Source organism: Stomoxys calcitrans, chromosome 1 (genome assembly GCF_963082655.1).
Source record: "Stomoxys calcitrans chromosome 1, idStoCalc2.1, whole genome shotgun sequence".
NCBI classification, from domain to species: Eukaryota; Metazoa; Arthropoda; class Insecta; order Diptera; family Muscidae; genus Stomoxys; species Stomoxys calcitrans.
Genome location: NC_081552.1, coordinates 168,658,379 through 168,679,210, shown reverse-complemented (window position 1 = coordinate 168,679,210; position 20,832 = coordinate 168,658,379). Strand labels below are relative to the sequence as shown.

The following is a 20,832-nucleotide window of genomic DNA, read 5'->3' as shown; positions in this document are numbered from 1 at the left end:
TGCTAAAATATAACTTTGCGGAACACCACAAAGGAGTGGAAACACATTAGATTGGCAACGCCAAGAAGTAGCTTAGCATGATCAAAGATCAGTTCAATAAGCAGAGTCTCACAATGCGTACCTGAAGACTTACAACCTTAAAGCGTAGCTCATTTGAAATGCAGAAAGCCACACCACCTCCTCTAACTGAGAATTGACGAACATGGGACAGAGGTTGTATCCCGGGATTGAGTCTATTCGATCTGAAATTTCTGCTGAAAGTCATGGTTTAGAAACTGCAAAAATGTCAAAAGGATTTTCTTAAGAGTATACCGCAATTCGTCAAGTTTTAGAGCCGGCTTTATATATATATATATATATATAAGTTATCATGAGGAACCCTCGTGTTCCCGTATTCCCACAGTTTAGCTGCACTAAGGCAACCAAAAACCCCACACGAGCTGCTAAGTCAGCGCATTGGACACCTTATTCTAGACACCTTATTCATTTGATTGCACCCAAACCAACTACTTACAACCATTCATGGGAAACCTTCATGCTCCCGTATTCCCACAAGTAACACGAGCCGCCTATTCAACACCCCACTACAGGTTAATAGCCCAATATTCTACACGGGCCACTGTGTCAGCAAGAAATGCAATGGCAACGTTGGCAGAGCGACAGCGGCGCAACATAATGTGGTGGCTTAGTTTTAAGTAACAGCATTATTGTAAGTTCAGTTTTTAAACTCATACTCAATGAATAAAGTTCAATACTTTCATTAAGAATAATTGGCGCCCATCGTGGTTCACTTCGCGAAAAGAACTCTAAAAAAAGTTAGAACTGACCGCGAAAAGTGAAACTACAAAATATAAAATAAAAATACAAATCCTAAAAAAAGGAAAAGTAAAAACGTACGTGGTTCACTTCGCGAAAAGAACTCTAAAAAAAGTTAGAACTGTGAAAAGTGAAACTACAAAACATAAAATAAAAATCCTGTGAGAAAAAAAATATAAATAGGAAAGAAAGCTCAGTCAAAACTGTACCAAAATACCCTTAAGAAAAAAGGACTCAATTGAAAGGACTCAATTCGAAAATAAGCTTAAGTCACCAAGGAACGAATATCCTTGGGCAGCGAAAGGCAACATCGAAGACGATCTACAGAATCACCAAGGAACGAATATCCTTGGGCGGCGAAAGAAAGCGAAAAACAATCAGAGGGCTCATCAAGAAACACACATCCCGAGCCAAGAAGTGGAAGAAGCTACCGAAAATCAACAACAGAAATTAATTTTAATTAATTTACCTAACATTTAAGGATGATAAGGTAAGTGAAGTGCCAAGTGAAAATTGAAATAAAAAAGGAGAAAATTTAACCAAATTCATTCAAATATATTTTTTTTTGGGAATACTCCATTTTTTGCGAATAATTTATGAGTCAGGAATTAGAAGACTTATTAGGCAAGTTAAGTTTAGAAACAAAAGAAACCATGAACGCCGAACAAGTAAGTGAGCTAGTTAGAGCAGAAGTGAGCAGAGCATTGGCCGCTCAAAAATTAGAATTCGACAGGAAAATAACTGCGATTAACAGTAGACTTGCTACTGACAAACCTAAAATTGAAAAGTTTACGAAAGTTCGGATAAATCCGCTGGTACCTTGTGATATCACCTTAGATGCCATAAAGTCTCTTCCGGAATTTTCCGGACAGCCAGGCACCTATGTGTCATGGCGCGAGGCAGCGCACAATGCATACGAGTTATTTGAGAAATACGATGGCAGCGAACGCCACTATCAAGCGGTGATTATTCTTAGAAATAAAGTGCGAGGTGCTGCCGATGCAGTACTTTCATCCTTTAGCACGGTATTAAGTTTTAAAGCAATCATTGCCCGTCTCGATTTTACTTACGCGGACAAACGTCCGATATATCTGATCGAACAAGAACTGTCCACGCTGAGGCAGGGTTCGATGCAGTTACTAGATTTCTACGATGAGGTAGAAAAGAAATTAACCTTGTTAGCCAATAAGACAATCATGTCATATGAAAATAGTGTAGCAGACACTATAAACGAAAAATACAGAGCCGATGCACTTAGGGTTTTCATATCAGGTTTAAGGAAACCCCTTTGTGATATCCTGTTTGCCTCAAGACCAACAGACCTCCCTTCTGCATTGGCCTTAGCACAAGAAGTAGACGCTAATAACGAGCGCTACGCTTTCGCGAAAAATTTCGCAAATAGATCTGATAGTTCTTACAACAGAAAGGCAAGTTCTGCCCAAAATTCCCCTAATACGGATCACAATGTGGGACAGAAGAACCCACATTATTCGGTTACCAAACAGAAACAGGCTGGTCAACCGCAGAACAGCTTAAATAACCAAAAGCCACACACCAGTGGTAACTTCGCCGATCATAGACGTGTCGAACCTATGGAAGTAGACCCTTCCCTATCCCAATTTAGACAAAAAACAAACTACCAAAGTCATGACTATAATGACAGGTCACAGGGAAATACACAGAAACGAGCGTCAAATTCAGGGCGATACACAGGACCAAAACTACAACGTGTGAATCATCTTAGCGAAGAACACGAATCAATGGACGAGCCAACGTATGATGAAGATGCGGAACAGGCCGTAGACGAAATTGAGAGCGACGAGCTTAATTTTTTAGGGGAAGGTCCCTCCTGCCTTGGATTTCAAGGTCAATAGGAGGGAAAGAAATCAAACTCCTTGTCGACACGGGGGCTTCAAGGAGTTACATCAAACCCTTACCGGAACTAAAGGGAGTAAAGGAGGTCCAAAATTCATTTGCAGTAAAATCAATTCATGGAGTTACTCCCATCAAACTTAAATGCAAAATTAGAATTTTCGGCGTTACAGAAGATTTTTTTATTTTACCCGAGTTGAAATCATTTGATGGCGTTATTGGCCTTGATTTATTGAATAAGGTACACGCATCCATTGATTTAAAAACTAACACAATTACACATGACCATGGAAAAGAAGTTATTTTATTTATTACCAGCCAGGATATAAATCATTTACAACTTCAGGCTAAGTCGGTACCAGGGGAGTTCAAAGACGCATTCTTTAGAGTAATTGCCAACGTAAACGGAGTATTTGCAGACCCCAATGAAGCACTCCCATACAATACGAATGTGGTTGCGACCATCCGCACGGAGAACGAAGACCCAGTTTACTCAAGACTGTACCCGTACCCACTGGGCGTTGCGGATTTTGTTAATAAGGAAATTCAGGATTTACTGGCAAACGGTATCATTCGAAAGTCTAGGTCCCCCTATAACAACCCAATATGGGTCGTTAAAAAAAAGGGCTTTGATGAAAATGGACAGGAAAAAAAGCGATTAGTTATAGATTTTCGAAAACTTAATGATAAAACTGTCAGTGATAGGTACCCGATTCCAGAAATAACGGAAACTCTATCCAACCTTGGCGGGAGTAAATTCTTCACTACACTAGACCTAAAATCAGGTTTCCACCAAATTCAGTTGTCTGAACACGATAGAGAAAAAACCGCATTTTCTGTAAAAAACGGAAAATATGAATTCTGCAGACTGGCCTTCGGTCTGAAGAACGCGCCCAGCATTTTCCAAAGGGCGATAGACGATGTGTTAAGAGAACACATCGGTAAGAGATGTTTCGTCTACGTCGACGATGTCATTATATTCTCGAAAAACGAGCAAGACCATTTAACAGATACGGAAGTAGTGATGCGAAGTCTATTCGAAGCCAATATGAGGGTATCGGCAGAAAAATCAAAATTTTTCCAAACCGAGGTCGAATACTTAGGGTTCTTAGTTTCACAAGGAGGAATTAAAACTTGTGCTGAAAAAATTGAAACAATTCGGAATTTTCCTGAGCCCAGCACGTTAAGAGGTCTAAGGTCATTCTTAGGCTTAGCGGGATACTACCGCTGCTTCATACGCGACTTCGCCAAGATTGCGAAACCACTATCAAACATACTGAGAGGAGAGTACGGCCGAGTTACTGCAACACAGTCGAAAAAAATCAAGATTGATTTGACTAGTGAGCAGAAAAAAGCCTTTATTAAAATAAAAGATATACTTGCCTCCGAAGACGTAACCTTAACATACCCAGATTTCCGAAAAGCGTTCGATTTAACCACAGACGCATCCTCCCATGCTATAGGTGCTGTCCTTTCACAGGAGGGAAAACCTATAACCATGATTTCCCGCACTTTGACAATTAGCGAGGAACATTACGCTACTAATGAACGGGAATTATTAGCCATTGTCTGGGCACTTAAAACGCTTAGAAACTACCTTTATGGTGTATCAAAATTAAACGTATTCACGGACCACCAACCATTAACCTTTGCCGTTTCGGACAGAAATCCGAATTCTAAAATTAAAAGGTGGAAAGCTTTCATTGATGAATGCAACGCAAAGCTAATCTATAAACCAGGCAAGGAAAACGTAGTTGCAGATGCGCTGTCCAGACAGCACATTAATGCTTTAGACAATGCGAGTGTTGAAACAATCCACAGCGAAGAATCATCTACCAACACGATTGAGAGAACCGATAAGCCGGTAAATTGCTTCCGTAATCAGATACTTGTTGAGGAAGGCACAGAACCCCAGAAAAAAACTTTCATTATTTTTGGGAAAAAGACGAGACACTTGATTACATTCCGAACCGATGACGATTTAATTAAAAATCTCCAGGAAGCCGTGAACGTAGATGTAGTAAATGCTCTGCAGTGTGATCTACACACATTGGCACGATTCCAGCATAAATTGATCGAACTCTTTCCAACCGTGAAATTCAGGCACACAGAAAAGTTAGTTATTGATATATCAGATCCTAACGAACAACAGGAAATTATCGCAGCCGAACACAATCGAGCACACCGAGCAGCCCAGGAAAACGTGAAGCAAATAATTGAAGACTATTTTTTTCCAAAAATGGAAAAGAAGACTAAACAATTTGTAGCAAATTGTCGCGTATGCTCTCAAGCGAAGTATGACCGCCATCCAAGAAAGCAACTCATTGCTCAAACGCCCATACCCACATATTGTGGAGAAATTCTCCACATTGATATATTTTCAACAGGGTCGAAATATTTTTTGACTTGCATTGACAAATTTTCAAAATTTGCAATAGTACAGTCTTTAAAGTCTAGGACGATAGTAGACGTTAAGCCTCAGCTTCTGCAGTTGCTCAATGTGTTTTCAAATACGAAAACTATTTACTGTGACAACGAGAAGTCGCTCAATTCACATAGCATCAAGGCCACGTTAAAGAACCATTTCGACATCGATATTGCGAACGCTCCACCCTTGCACAGTACCTCAAATGGACAGGTAGAGCGATTTCACAACACACTGATGGAAATATCTAGATGTCTTAAACTTGACAAAAATTTAGATGATATCGAAGAGATAGTTCTTTTGGCTACCATCGAATATAACAGGTCAATACATTCGGTAACTGAGACGAAACCTATTACAGCCTTTCATTCCTCGGAAGCCGACGCACAAATAGTATCGCGTATAAAAAACACTCAGATCAAAAACTTAGAAGCGCACAATAGGAATAGGCAAGATAGGGATTTTGCCGTTGGGGAGAAGGTGCTCGTAAAAAATAACAGAAGGCTAGGTAATAAACTTACACCTCTTTACACCGAAGAGGAAGTTGAAAAAGACCTGGGTACCACCGTTCTCATAAGGGGGAGGAGGGTCCATAAGGACAATCTCCGCTGAATTTTCTTCCTTTCTAGAATTAACACAACGTTATATGCGCGAGACGATTAAAAAAAAAAAAATTTTATAACTTACGTTTTCAGAATCGCTTTAAAATTGGTTATAGCCATATTGGTATCAGCAACATCTGGACGACTAATAGACTACTCAAATGCAGGATACATTCCGGTGACCGGTGGTGACCTTGTTATCTGGGAAAGTTATGGACACATCAAACATGTTACGAACCTGACTCTGTTCGAACGACTAAAGGACGAGACAGCTAACGCTGCGGACCATTTTCCTCAAACACACATGAGGAAGTTGCTAGACGCAGACATAAATCAGATAAGTAGACTAATACAGACAGTAAATACTCATCACAGACAAGCGAGAAGCTTGAACTTTATAGGGACGGTACTGAAATATATTGCAGGGACCCCAGACCATGACGACTTTGACAGACTAACAAACAAGGCAGAACAACTAATCGACTCCCAGGACAGACAGTTTACTATCAACACGGAGGTACAAAAAGAAATTAATAGTCTCACCATTACAGTAAATAAAATCTTGAAGACAGAAAAACACAGAGAAATAGACACTAGCCACCTTTACGATATTCTATTAGCTAGAAACAGAGCAATAATAACAGACTTAGACAATCTTATCACTTCTATCACATTCGCAAAAATTGGAGTCTTGAACCCCATCCTTTTGGACAGTAACGAAATAAACTTCATAATAAAAAATGAGCACTTCACGAACCTCTCCGTGGCCGATGTTATGGCTGTAGCTAATATTAAGATTTTGCAATACGATAATGTAATTTACTTCCTAATAAGATATCCTATTCCTAAGCTTAGATGTAAGAAAATTACTATTTTACCAGTAGCTCACGGCCACCAAATGCTCCACCTACAAGAATCCACCTTAGCGGTATGCCATAATCGTACCTTAGCGGTAAGGAACTGCAGCGACACGATACCAACTTTTTGCCTACCGTCATCAGCCACATCATGCGCTCTACAACTACTGACAAGTAACACTGCAAGCTGCAGCACCACATTCAACAATCTCACGCCGATTACACCAATAGGCGATGGATTGGTAGTCATAAATGACCAACTGGCAATAGTAGAAGAAAGTAATGAAGCTCCTGTTACAATTAATGGCACTTACCTGGTCATTTTCAAAGATCATGTAAAAATCAACGATTCGGTATATTACAACGAGAATTCGACGACTCCTCTGCAACCTGAAACTCCATGGGCTTCTGAGATCAACCTGACACAACACACTGAGATACTAAGTGCCCCCTATCTGCATCACGTGAACCAACGGAACCTCCAACACATCCGCCATTTACAACGTGTGGTCGATCAGGGCCAAATCGCAGGTTTATCAATCATTGGTGGTTTTGCGATTGTGGGACTGGCAGGTTACCTATTACGACGAAGAACCATCACAAAAAAGAAGATCATCATAACCAGGTCAGTTGAAGATGCAATCAAAAACGCTATTACAAGGACCGAGGACGGCCCCCACTTAGAAGGGGAGGAGTTATCATGAGGAACCCTCGTGTTCCCGTATTCCCACAGTTTAGCTGCACTAAGGCAACCAAAAACCCCACACGAGCTGCTAAGTCAGCGCATTGGACACCTTATTCTAGACACCTTATTCATTTGATTGCACCCAAACCAACTACTTACAACCATTCATGGGAAACCTTCATGCTCCCGTATTCCCACAAGTAACACGAGCCGCCTATTCAACACCCCACTACAGGTTAATAGCCCAATATTCTACACGGGCCACTGTGTCAGCAAGAAATGCAATGGCAACGTTGGCAGAGCGACAGCGGCGCAACATAATGTGGTGGCTTAGTTTTAAGTAACAGCATTATTGTAAGTTCAGTTTTTAAACTCATACTCAATGAATAAAGTTCAATACTTTCATTAAGAATAATTTATATATATATATATATATATATAATATATATATATATATATATATATATATATATATATATATATATATATATATATAACTCAAAAAATATAAAATATCAAATTCATTCAATATAGAATATAACACAATTCAAATTTAATATAGATCGATCAATTCGCCTTAGGAAACTAACCCAAAAACAATTATATAGAATTAGACTACTTTATGAAGTTATTAAAAAATAATATAATACTGTATCATCAAAAGCACAATCTTCGCTCTAGCCTTCTCTCCGTTTAAAATTTTATATTTCAAAATCATGTTCTGCCGACGAAGATTATGGCAAACAGAGTTAAGGAAAGAAGCAGCAGGGGTACAGTCGTGGTTTAGGTAAATACAGCTTGTAATGTCACCAAAAGCAGCACCCATCACGTCACATACTGTAAGCTTACGAGGCTTGAAATACTGTCTCTCTCAAGCTTGAAATACTTGTCCCGAGCAGAAACACTATTTAGTTTCACTAGGACATTCTTTTTTCCATTAATGTAACACACCTGCTTATCATCTTGCTTAGTCAAGCCAATATCAAAGCAAGCGGTAACAGCTAGTAGAGAACTGATCATCAAGTCCCACTGGTAGGCCTCCAATTAGGAAATCGGCTCGATTTAGTCTCCGGTGCAAGGCATTATATCCAGCTTTCAGTGCAGCTTTTCTAGTGAGCCGTTAGTCTCAACACCAGTTATACGTTCATTGCAGTTGTTCAGTTTGGTTACTAAGGATGAATTAATCAATTTTTCTATTAAGGCTCGGTATGTCATCGGCAACACTGACACTGCTCCGTTGCGTTGTAAGGTTATGTTCACAACCAGTACATATGAAGACGCTAGATTTGATCGCTTTTAGTGCTAGCAGATCCTTTTCAGACTAATCGACGCAAGATACATGTATCCACTTTAAACATACGTTAGAGGAAATACATACTGGGTTTTAGTTATTGGACTATCACAAGTGCCACACTCAAAGTTTTTAGCACCTGCCATCTTCAACAAAAAAGAATAGCAGTATCAGCTCAGTTATAAACAACAACAACAGCAACAGCAGAATAATAGCAGCAGTAAAGAACAGTCCAACAGTGCAGTCCGATTCAAGTTTAAGCTCAATGATGAGGAGCCTCCTATTTATAGCTGAGTCCGAACGGCGTGCCACAGTGCGACACCTCTTTTGAGGCATAGTACCTCAAATGTCGCCAGCATTAGTAGGGGATAACCACTGCTGAAAATATTATGATGGTCTCTCCTGGTTTTAAAACATGCAAACTTCTGCGCTACCAAATTAATTATTTTATATATAATTGGTTTTAATTTTATTTTGGCATTCACAATAAAGGACACCTGTGGGTGGCCACACGTATTTTGGGAAAAACAAATCGTGGGAATCCTGAGGACAGATGTTCTACACAAGATGTATTTATAAAGTGAGGTCATGCGAACAGCTAGGTACATTTTTTTTTTTGATTTTGCAGAAATTTAAATGTCAAAGGCTTAATAACACATCTGTAATTATTTGGTAAAATCTTCAAAATATGTTCTATAAGTACCAAAAAAGTGTTATAGTGATGAAAATAAAAATATAAAACTCTGAAAAAGATTAGTTGCAAAACAAAGCTTATTAGCCTGTTTGTCGATGTCGAACGTTTGCTTTTCGTTCGTCTGGGTTTCTTTTTCCGATCTATATAGACGGTATTTAATATCTATTCTTGATGTGTTATTAAATCTTTTGACTTGGATGAATCTGTTTATACATGGATATTCTTCCCTTTTTAGAAGTATCATTAGCAAAACAGGTAGTGTCATTAGCAAAACAACAAAAATCTACCCCCAACGAAACTACCTTGAGTGGCAAATGCTGTTAATTGAAATGTCAAGGTGGTTTTAGAAATAAACCTTGTTTTACAACTTAATTTTTACAAATGTGTTTTTTATTTGTACATGCATCGTTATATTTAATATTGTTTTGTTGCTAATGTGTGGAATATTGGATCAAATACACCATCTTTTTAAGATTTTAGAAAAAAAATCACAGCTATGTTATCCGGCCTTTGGCATTTAGGTTTTTTTTGTTGTTGTTGTTGTAGCAGTTTATTGTGTACTATCTTTCGTCTGCTTGATTCTGTTGAGTGTCAAGACCCAGGAACTCCGCGACTAGGATGGGGTGCGTGAACAGGGATCTGGGTCTGAGTCGAGTGGGTCTGGCCGGGCAATTAAACAGGTGACGTGTATCGTGCGGTCCCTGGTTACAATCGGAACATACATCTTGCACGTCGGCATCAATCCTAGCTCTGTGGGAATTGAGGCGGCTGCATCTGCCGGAACGTAATTGAGCCAGAACCACCCTGGTTTGCCGGGGGAGGTCGATTTCTTCGGGTGCAATGGGTGGTGGTCGTTCTCCAAGGACTACATTCATCCGGTAGCCAATTAACGCGTCTGCTACCGTGTCTGCATGAATGTTGTTCAGACCCGCTTGATATGCCGCTTGATCTAGAGGTTCTCTCTTGTAGCGCTGGACCTCACGCTCTAGATCGTGTAGATCTACCTTAAGGCTTCTGGGCGGTGGGTATCTATCCACAAGATGATGATTTGGATGATTTCTGCGATAACAGCCCAAAAGGTATTGCTTAGACAGCATGTAGTTATGTCTTCGCACTGGTAGGATCTTTGTCCCCTGATGGAGGTGGTCCACATGAGAACTGAGGAGACAGCCCGTCGAAGTTCGGGGGCGGCATTCTGACAGATCTGAATATTATTCCACTGCGTGTCACAAAGTTGACGTGACCACAATGGCGCTGCATAACTTACCACAGACCGGCCAATTGCTTTGTACGTGGTCAACAAGGTTTCTTTGTCTGCACCCCAAGTGCTGCCAGCGAGTGACTTGAGGACCTTGTTTCTACTTTTGACTTTATTGCAGATTGCTGTGGCATGTGGGGAGAAAGTGTAGGAGCTGTCAAATGTGACGCCAAGTATTTTGGGACACTTGATGGTCGGAATCATTTCTCCATCGACCATCACAGTCAGCTCAGTATTCACCTCACGCGTATTTGTAGTGAACAGTGTGGCTGAAGATTTGGTGGCGGATATCTTCAGATTTCTTGCAGCGAAATATGAGGCAAGCTCGTTGAGGTAGACGTTCAACCTATCGCAGATGTCATCAATGGGTGGGGGGCCTGATGCCATGATCGTACAATCGTCCGCATAAGATACGATCTCTATGCCGTCTGGAGGAGGTGGGATGGAGGATAGGTAGAGGTTAAACAGAGCCGGAGATATCACCCCACCTTGGGGAACTCCCTGTTTCACTCTACAGTGTTTTGACTTCTTATCCCTAAATTCCACAAATGATTGGCGGCCACACAGATAATTCGCGACCCAACGTTTCAAGCCTGGCTGGAGGGACGTGTTGGCGATGTCCTCAAATAATTTGGCATGGCTGACCGTGTCGAATGCCTTCGATAGGTCCAGTGCCACGAGGACCGTCCTATCACATGGCCTGGGTTGATTGAAGCCACGGCAAATGTGTGTGGTGATGGCATGCAAAGTTGTTGTGCTGTGCAGTCTCCGAAATCCGTGTTGATGCTCGGCGAATGGAAATTCTCCTACGAGGCTCGGGAGAAGTAATGCCTCAAGCGTCTTAGCCACTGGTGAGAGAAGGGAGATCGGTCTGTACGACTCCCCCAAACTCGGGTCTTTACCAGGCTTCAGTAGCGGGATCACTCTGCCCATTTTCCAGACATCGGGAACTATAAGAGTGTTCAATGACAGGTTAAGGACAGTGGTAAGGTACTCAACTCCAGGTAAATCCAGATTCTTCAGCATCAATGTAGAGATTCCGTCGGGGCCCAACGCCTTGGAAGATTTGGCGCCACGGATGACATTCGTAACTTCGCCCACGGTAAATTGTGATGACTGTTCATCGGCTCGGAGACCACGAATACGGCGAATGGCTCTTCTCCTTGCCCTGTCTCTCTCTCGGGATGCACAATAAATTGACGGTTGAACAACCTGGCGCATCTCTTCGGATCAGTCACGGTTATCTCGCCAAAAGTGACTGAGGTCCTGTCGTCCCGTCTACCGGGGTTCGAGAGAGACTTAACAGTGGCCCACAGTTTGCCTGCACCGGTGCCTAAGTTACATTGCTCCAAGTGTTCCAGCCACAAATTCCGCTTATGTTCGTTGACTACCCTGTTTATTTCCAGATTCAGCTCGCTGATTCTGGGGTTAGCGGGGTCCATAGCACGAATCCCATCACGCTCGTCTGCGAGTACCACTGCTTGCGCCGGGAAATTGGGTCGCACTTGCGGTATTCGACCGGCTGGTATAAAGCGAGCGGCTGCTGCGTTGATGATGTCTCGGAATTTCCTCTCGGCCGCTTCATTGAAGCGGCGATTGGTATACTCTCTGAAGCCGGTCCAATTGGCCTTCTTGTAATTGATGAACGTCCGGCGCTCAGAGGTTATGAAGTCGGGTGGTCGGTCGATGGTGAGGATTATGGGGAGGTGGTCTGACCCCAAAGAGATGACGGCTTGCCAGGATACGTCACTCAGGAGATCAGGGGATGCAATTGAGATGTCTGGCGAGCTGCTGCACCTCCTCGTAATACTAGTGGGGGCATCCTCATTCAGCGTGCAAAACGTGGAGCTATCTATCTGCTCTGCCAAAGCTATGCCACGCTGGTCGTTACCTAGGGGAGAATGCCATGACGAGTGATGTGCATTAAAATCCCCCAGAACCAGACGACCATGGCCAGATAGCAACCCACTTATGTCGGGGCTGTAGGCCCGGCCATTAATCGGGACACAGCTACCAACCGGCGGTACATACACGTTGTATATCTCTATCTCGGCAGTACCAGACCTGACTGCTACCCCCATACATTCCATGTATGGGTCACTAGCGTCAAGCGCAGGCGAGATAGGTCTATACTGCACGGAATGGTGTATAACGAAGGCCAATCCCCCACCTCCATTCCTTGGGCGATCCTTACGTAGCACATTGTAGCCGTGACAACTGTGCAAGCTGCAGGTGTTAGTCAGCTTTGTCTCCTGGATCGCTGCGACCGATATGCTCTTCCGACTCATAAAATCTACAATCTTATCAATCTTGCCTCGCAGTCCATTGCAGTTTAACTGCAAGAACGATACACTTCCCGGCAATGGCCTGGCAATAGTAGGGCTAGGGTGCTGTCGTTGCATAAATTGCCGTACGGGAGAGGTCGGGGGGGGTCACATAGTCCGACGACGAGGACGCCGAAGGCGACGACGGCGACGCTTGTGACCCACTGCTGGCTATGTTCGCACAGCACCTAGCGACATAGCCAGTATGACTATACTCCCGTAGCGAAGTTAGGCCAGAGCAAGAACGGAAGTGTACCCACTCCAAGCACCGGTTACACCTCACCGACACTGACCGATGATGAAGGCGGTTCTGGCAAACGGAACAGAACCAGGGTCCGGGGTTCTTTTCAATCCCGGCACGGACCAGAAGCGTACGGAGAAGGCACTCCGGGATGTGCCTCTCCCATGACGAAAATAGACGAACACGTACACTGAGGCGGCAGCCCTTGCCGATGAAGATTCCATCGGGTCAATCCGGTGCGTACAACCGGCTGCCATGGGATTGTAGATTTTTGTTGTTGTGCATGGCGTTACCTCCTAATTGTACCATGAGATTTCCTATAGATGAATTTTCACTCGCAGAAAAAAATGGCAACCACGAACAACGATTAAAAATCTGACGTTTCTTTTGTTTCATTCTTAAGAGTAGCGCAAGAGAAGTGGAAAAAGGAGTTGGGGGAACATAACAACTGTAGAAAAACAGAAGTAAATTAACAAAAAGAAGCAAACAAGAAAGTTAGAAAGTGTTTTGTAAAACTAACTTAAAGTTTCAAAGCAAATAAAATGTCCACAATCGATTGAAAACAAGCTAAATCATATTCGTTGATCATACACAGTTTTGGTTGAAATTATCTCTTCTCTTAATTTTCTTCGCTTATTTTTTTAGCCTTGTGCCTCTTAAAAGAGTCGATAGTTTATCTATATCGGATTTCATTAAGGGAAAACAGATGATTAAATCCGGATTTAAATAGCAGTGTAAACTGGGTTTAAGGTCACTTGCCCGGCTGATGGAATTATCCAATCCCAGAGTTAAAATTCCACTAGAACGTCAAATGTTTGGTTTGGATCTGGGCGCCATTAAGAGAAAGCGTGATTAGATCAAGAAGAAACTACCTTGATTGGCAAATGCCGTAAATGCAAATGTCAAAGTGGTTTTAGAAATAAACATTGGTTTACAATTTATCTTCTTCAAATGTATTTTAAAGTTGTATTTTCTTCATTACAACACTTTTTTGTTGCTTGTGTGTAGAATATCGGATCAAATAAAACATCGTTTTAAGATCTTCGAAAAAAATAACATCTGTGTTAACAAGCATTTGGCATTTAGATTTATTGTAAAATCAAAACACAATAAAAAAATTGTACTCAGCTGTTCGCATGACCTCACCTTACAAGTGCATCCTGGTTTCGATTTAACATTTTTTTTCACATTTTGTTTCTTTTTTCACATTTCAATAGTTTGAATTTATAATTTACACGTATATAATCATACATTTTTTGATCTTGTGGCTACTACACATGATAAGGCAAATAAAAACTAGTATATCAATTAGAAAGTGTCCAGAAATTTGACAGCCTATTGGGAATTTGCGCCACCAACGCCACAGGGTTGTATCCTTGATTTCGTTATTGGTGGGCAAGTGACCCAACCTTCTTAGTTCAACCGGGTGCCGGGCGGCATCGGCTCTTGCACAAATACTGAGTGCCTATGATGCTCGATATGACAAGGCGGGTTATTGGCGCCTTTAAATAACCAATGGACACCTTGTTTCCGCGGCGATTGGTCCTTTGGATCGGAACGAGCTTGCTCACCTACAGGAGCTTCACGAGGATTGCCACCTCCACATGAAAATGTGGCTACAACAACAACAACCAAATTCTCAAAATTTAAATTGCTCTATCGCACTTTCCCGCTCTCTTCTGCTGGCAAACAAATTACGCGAACGACTTCCAGAAAAAATTTGTGCAAATTTGCACAATTTTTTAGTACACGAACACACTTAATTTTTGCAAAGTTTTGAGTACGCGAACACACTTATTTTGCAAACATTTTTGAGTATGCGAACGGAGTTACGATTGTCATATCAGCATCGGATTTTCTCAGCTGACTGAATTTGTTGGGAGACCGTTCGATATTTATCTTGTTTTGTTATTTCCGTATTTTGAAATAATTTTAAAAATGCTTAATGAAAGTTAATGAAAATCCTACATGAATATATTCACAAATGTTATAGCAAAATAATAATTAATAATACACAGGAGGTAAGTAACTCAAAATGAAAGCAGTAAGCATAAGTATTAAATTATATAATTTAACAGGAAGTGATCTCCAGAAGATAAATAGAATTAAAGAGGAATGTTGCGGAATATACTTAGCGGTATAAAATACCATGCGTTTCTTCCAGCAAATAACAATGTACAAATTGTCCGTTCTTTAAACACTGAATTGGCAGCTGCTCTAAGACCATTCTATTTTGTCGTGCATCCTGATCTCTTTGGACAGCATCCGGAGCAACGCGCTGTCAATGAAGACTCGTTGAAACAATTAAGTTCTCATATGCAATTGATACAAGAAAATAAATTCTATGCTTTACGTGAAACGAAGGTTTTAAAATTTTACATACGCGATGACAAAGCAGAAGATAGAAATACATTTAAGTTGATTAAAGTTACCTTGGACAATCGATCGAAAGATGCTAAAACGATAATAACAAAACTACTCGAGTTGTGCAATCTACCAACAGACTATGTTAAAAGCCTTAAGAGTATACCGACATCGGGTACTGGCAACTTAAGTAATGACAGAGCTGAAACAACAGGCTTTAAACCTGGCCAAGATTACCGTTATGGATCTGAATTCGCAGGATTTGAATACTCTTATTATAAGGTAAGTTTAATTTTGATATATTATCTTTAGTATGCAAATTTTGCCCACTAGCATTCCATTAAGGAAAAGGAAAATAAAACTGGGTGCTATCCGATTCAAGTGTATGCTCAATGGTAAGGGGCCTCCCATTTTTATAGCCGAGTCCGAACGACCGCAGTGCGACTCCTCTTTGGGGAATAGTTTTTACATGACATGGTAACTCACAAATGTCCCCAGCATGAGGAGGGGAAAACTCCTGCTGAAAATTTGTTTGATGTTCTCGCCGGTACGAGTACGTTGGCATGATTAGGTGTTGACATCGCCCAAAAAAATTTCAAAGTAAATGTTGTTGTTGTAGACACAACCCGTTCCGGGAACGATCGCCCCGGGAACGTCATGGCCTTTTCTTATTTAGAGGCGCCAATAACTCGCCTTGTCATATCGAGTATCATAGGCACTCAGTATTTAGGCAAGAGCCGGTGCCTCCCGACTTCTCACTGAGACAGAGTCTCCACTTGATATCGCTTCTCCGTTTACGAAGCATCCCACTATGCTCAACCTGTGAAGCTTCTGGTTTTGATGATGATCACCACACAAATCGGAGCTCAGAGTTCCAACCCTTGTTGTGCTCATATCCATCCCGTGCCGGGTGATTGTGATGGTGCATTATCGTGATGCGAAAGCAATTAATTGTTTTTCAATAATTCTGGCTATAACTTCTTGAGCCCCTGGCTATGACTTCTTGAGCCCCTAGAAGTTTGTATTGTTTTATTTAGCAGGAGTTTGGTATGTGCAGTACGTTTATAACCTCCAACTCCCACATCATATGCTGTGGTCCTCCAATTTGATTTCTATGGTCCTCCAATTTAATTTCTTGAGAGCCTAGACGTAAATATTTTTAAACGATTGGAAAATTTGGTATGTGAAGAACGTTAGTTCCTTCCAATACCACTAAAAACTCCCGGCCAGATAGGTTTGTAAATAGATAATAGACCCAAGAAAATAGATTCCTAAATTAAGTTTTTGAGTATCTTGACGCTTCAATTTTTATCCGATTTAGTTGGAATTTAGAAGGCACCACGTAAAATGTCGATCCGAAAGGTCTATCAATAGATACAGCATCTATAAAAAGCGATCCCCCGATATCGCATCTGGGGCCGCGGGAAGTATCAATATTCGCTTCATTTCTTCATTTGAACTAGATATAAACTGAGTTTATATGTGTTCATATATAGGGTTTTCAATAAGGACTTGGCAACTTATTATTTTTTTTTTAATATAATGCAAACCATTTGAGATATTTCAAAAACTTTATTATCGGCTGTTAGAGCGAAGATCATTTCAATTTCACAATTTTCGTTTGTTTTCTTTCGAGATGAGCTCCAAGATGCGTTAATAAGGTTATACGAACATCTGAGTACAATTTTTTTATTTTGATTTTGCAGTAATCTAAATGTCAATGGCATGATATCACAGCTGTGACATTTTTCTTAAATCTTCAAAAGCTGTTCAATCTTTTCCGATATTCCACACATATGAAACTAATCAGTGTTATAATAATGAAAATACAAATTTTAAACACATTTGTAGAAGATAAGTTGTAAAACAAAGTTTACTTCTAAAATCACTTTGACTTTTCAATTTACGGCATTTACCACACAAGATAGTTTCGTTGGGAGTAGATATTTGTTATCGTGCTAATGACCCTACCACTTAATTGCACCATGGACGCGCTCAATGATCGAAGGGTTTTTTGCAATGGAAAAGGAAATGTAAAGATCACCACATACAACAACTACTATGGGACGCGTTTCGTCATTTGGTTAGAATAACTCACCAGCCATGTAAGGTGTGAAGGCTTCAGGGGTATGTTGTACTTATATCGTTTTTATTGCGAAAACACCTCTGATATAAATACCACATTACCCACGCTCGACAAACCGGTCTTCTAGCTGTTCCTTTCCCAATGCATGTGTTTATGTAATGACAGATTTTTTGTCTACACAATTACACTGCTCCCATGGCATACACACGATTCTGTACATCTTTTTTATTTTGGATGTTGTATTGATGGCTTCGAACGCTAGACAACGTCACAGAAGACGATTTTGCTCTTAAACTAGCGGTCAACGACTCTGAATTTTGGTAGTAAATTTTTATGATTTGCAGACGTTGTTCGTTCGTTATGATGAAAATGTTGAGTTTACTGAAAAATTGACAGTGACAGTTCGGTGATTAAGGTGGAGTTACATACTATGCACGTGGATAAAAAACACATTAAAAATACAACTCTGCAAACAAACCCACAAAAGCAAAGCGCAAAAGTTAAACAATTTTTAACTTTGACGCCTAATTTTTAACTTTGACGCCACTGCTTCACGTATGGAGGCTACCGTGGGGATGGAGGCCGAACGCCTGGCTTCAAATCCCGGCGTGAACATCAGAAAAGTTGTCAGCGGTGGTTATCCCTTTACAAATGCTGGCTACATTTGTGAGGTATCCTGCTTTGTTAAACTCCTCTACCAAGTGGTGTCGCTATGCGGCACGCCGTTCGGGCTCGGCATAAAAAAGGAGGCCAATTGCCACTGAGTTTAAACTTTAGTCGGACTGCACTCTTTGATATGAGAGAAGTGTCCCCTGTTCCTAAATGGAATGTTAATGGGAACACAGAATGACGCTCGAATTCAATCGTCCAAGTTAAAAATGATCTATCTTTTGTGCGTCGCTTTTGTGGGATTATTTGCAGAGTTGCATTTTTAATGCGTGCGCATGGTATGGAACTCCACCTTTAGTGAAGGAATGCGTTCACAAACTAAATTCAAAGTTATCATGTGCCTATTGGAAAACCCTTTATGAGTAAATATCGTGCTGGTTAGTACCCAAGATTCGGCCAGGCAGGTCTTAGCACGCTTTAACTTGTTTTCGTTTTAATTCATGTGGCTAGAACTCATGAAATAAGCAAAGAGCAAGGCTTTGACATTTGAGTTGATTTTTTGGCCTTGCTTTTCCTGAGCAATTCTTAGGAAGATTTGAATATATTTCAATATCGCTAGTTAACGCTTCGTCCCCAATTAAGGGCATTCAATTTTTCGTGCGTTGGAAGTCGAACTTCAGTGTCATAGGTTTTATGCACATAATTTCCAAAAAAAATTTGCGGTATGCGCCAACTGATTTCTCATTCACCTTTTCAATTGAACAGACCTCATATAAGCAGATATTTAAACCCGCCATTTATGTTCATTACTAAAATAAATTATATTTTTGTTTTTTTAGGCCAAAGAGGAAAATAAAAAATCTATTGATACATGGATGGCAGATAATTCGGATTTAGCCAAACAGCGCGCTAAAGATTTGCAGCCACTCAAACGTGATGTCGAAATTCTCCAAAAAGATGTCATTGAAAATCTTGGTTTACAAGATGCTCGCTACGATTGCGGTTGGAATTTCGAGCATTATAGAGGTTGCCTAAAAACCTTGGAACGTTTGGCTGCCCTGCACAAGGATCATGTGAAACATTTACGCGGACGTGTTGTCGTATTCGCTCCATTTACCGGCATAAGTCTAGAGGGACATGTTATGCTCTTCACCGGAGATGTTCTTAATAATTGGATCGAATTTATACGCAACATTCCGAAACACGATGCCTTTCTTAAGAAGATACCACTCTATGAAAATACTCTTTCGCAGGTGTTACGGAATATTCGAATTGGAAGGAGAAAATTCATGCCAAAGCAACAGGCTGTGGAATATGCCGGACATCTAATGAAAGTAACCACAACACTTGGAGATTATTTAACTTTAAATAAATTTCCCAAATCATGGCCTTCCACACTGACTGAATATGAGATTGTTATTGAATCTGAAGCAGGTCCTTTGATGGTCAGTCCTACAGGACAATTAATAGCACCAGCCACTTGTCCCGGATTTATGTTAGTTGATTTTATAAGTACAAACATGCCAATAGCCAAGGAACGCATGGCAAAATATCAGGAAGAAAAACACATAGAACGAGAATTAACTAAACGTTGTATTGAGGAAATGAGATTGAAATCATTGACCAAAGACGACTCTGTGACTCCAGAGAAAATGATTGGAACATTGAACGACTTATTGAAATGCAACAAAACACAATTTTCCGACCTTGATTTGCATATAACAAACTATTATTCGGTACTGACCGATGGCATTGTGTGTATACCGTGGGACTTCAATACGAGGTTATAGTATTTGCGATTCAAAAGAAAACTACACTATACATGTCTGATGTATATAAACCACCTATTACTTCATATATAAAACTTGATTTCTTTTGATTTCTTTATTAGTTAGTACATTTGTTGTTGTTGTTGTTGTTGTTGTTGTAACCACATTGGTATGTGGAGGTGGCGATCCTCGTCAAGCTCCGTATGTGAGCAAGCTAGTTCCGGTCCAAAGGACCGATCGCCGCGGGAACGTTTAGGCCATTGGTTATTTAAAGGCGCCAATAACTCGCCTTGTCATATCGAGTATCATAGGCACTCAGTATTTATGCAAGAGCCGGCGCCAACCGACCTCTCACTGAGACTCTCCACTCGATACCGCTGATTGTCCGCGACTGTAGCTCCAGCTACTCCGTATATGGAGCATTCCACTATCCGCAACCTGTGGACGCGCCCGGTAGCTCCCAGCTGAGCTTTTCGTAATGACGATGAACAGCACACAAATCAGAGCTGAGGGTTCCAACCTGTGTGGTGCTCATAGTCATCCCGTGCCTTCAATACTTCCATTTACGAGTGGATATGTGATAGTAAACAATTTTGTTATTTAATAAATTTTAAATTAATTGATGTTATAGCTATGTTTTTATACCCTCCACAATAAGATGGGGGGTATACTAATTTCGTCATTCTGTTTGTAACTACTCGAAATATTCGTCTGAGACCCCATAAAGTATATATATTCTCGGTCGTGAAATTTTATGTCGATCTAGCCATGTCCGTCCGTCTGTCCGTCCGTCCGTCCGTCCGTCTGTCTGTCGAAAGCACGCTAACTTCCGAAGGAGTAAAGCTTGCCGCTTGAAATTTTGCACAAATACTTCTTATTAGTGTAGGTCGGTTGGTATTGTAAATGGGCCATATCGGTCCATGTTTTGATATAGCTGCC

At 40.9% G+C, this 20,832-nt stretch overlaps 1 protein-coding gene across 1 annotated transcript; it reads left to right on the top strand.

Annotated features, from left to right (window-relative positions):
* The first annotated feature begins 14,901 nt into the window (after positions 1 to 14,901).
* Positions 14,902 to 20,011, top strand: LOC106085451 (T-cell activation inhibitor, mitochondrial). The gene is made up of 3 exons (XM_013249705.2): positions 14,902 to 15,086; positions 15,144 to 15,711; positions 18,964 to 20,011. Exons 2-3 carry the CDS (start codon positions 15,181 to 15,183, stop codon positions 19,912 to 19,914), a joined length of 1,482 nt encoding a protein of 493 aa, XP_013105159.1. The 5' UTR covers positions 14,902 to 15,086; positions 15,144 to 15,180; the 3' UTR covers positions 19,915 to 20,011.
* The last annotated feature ends 821 nt before the right edge of the window (positions 20,012 to 20,832 follow it).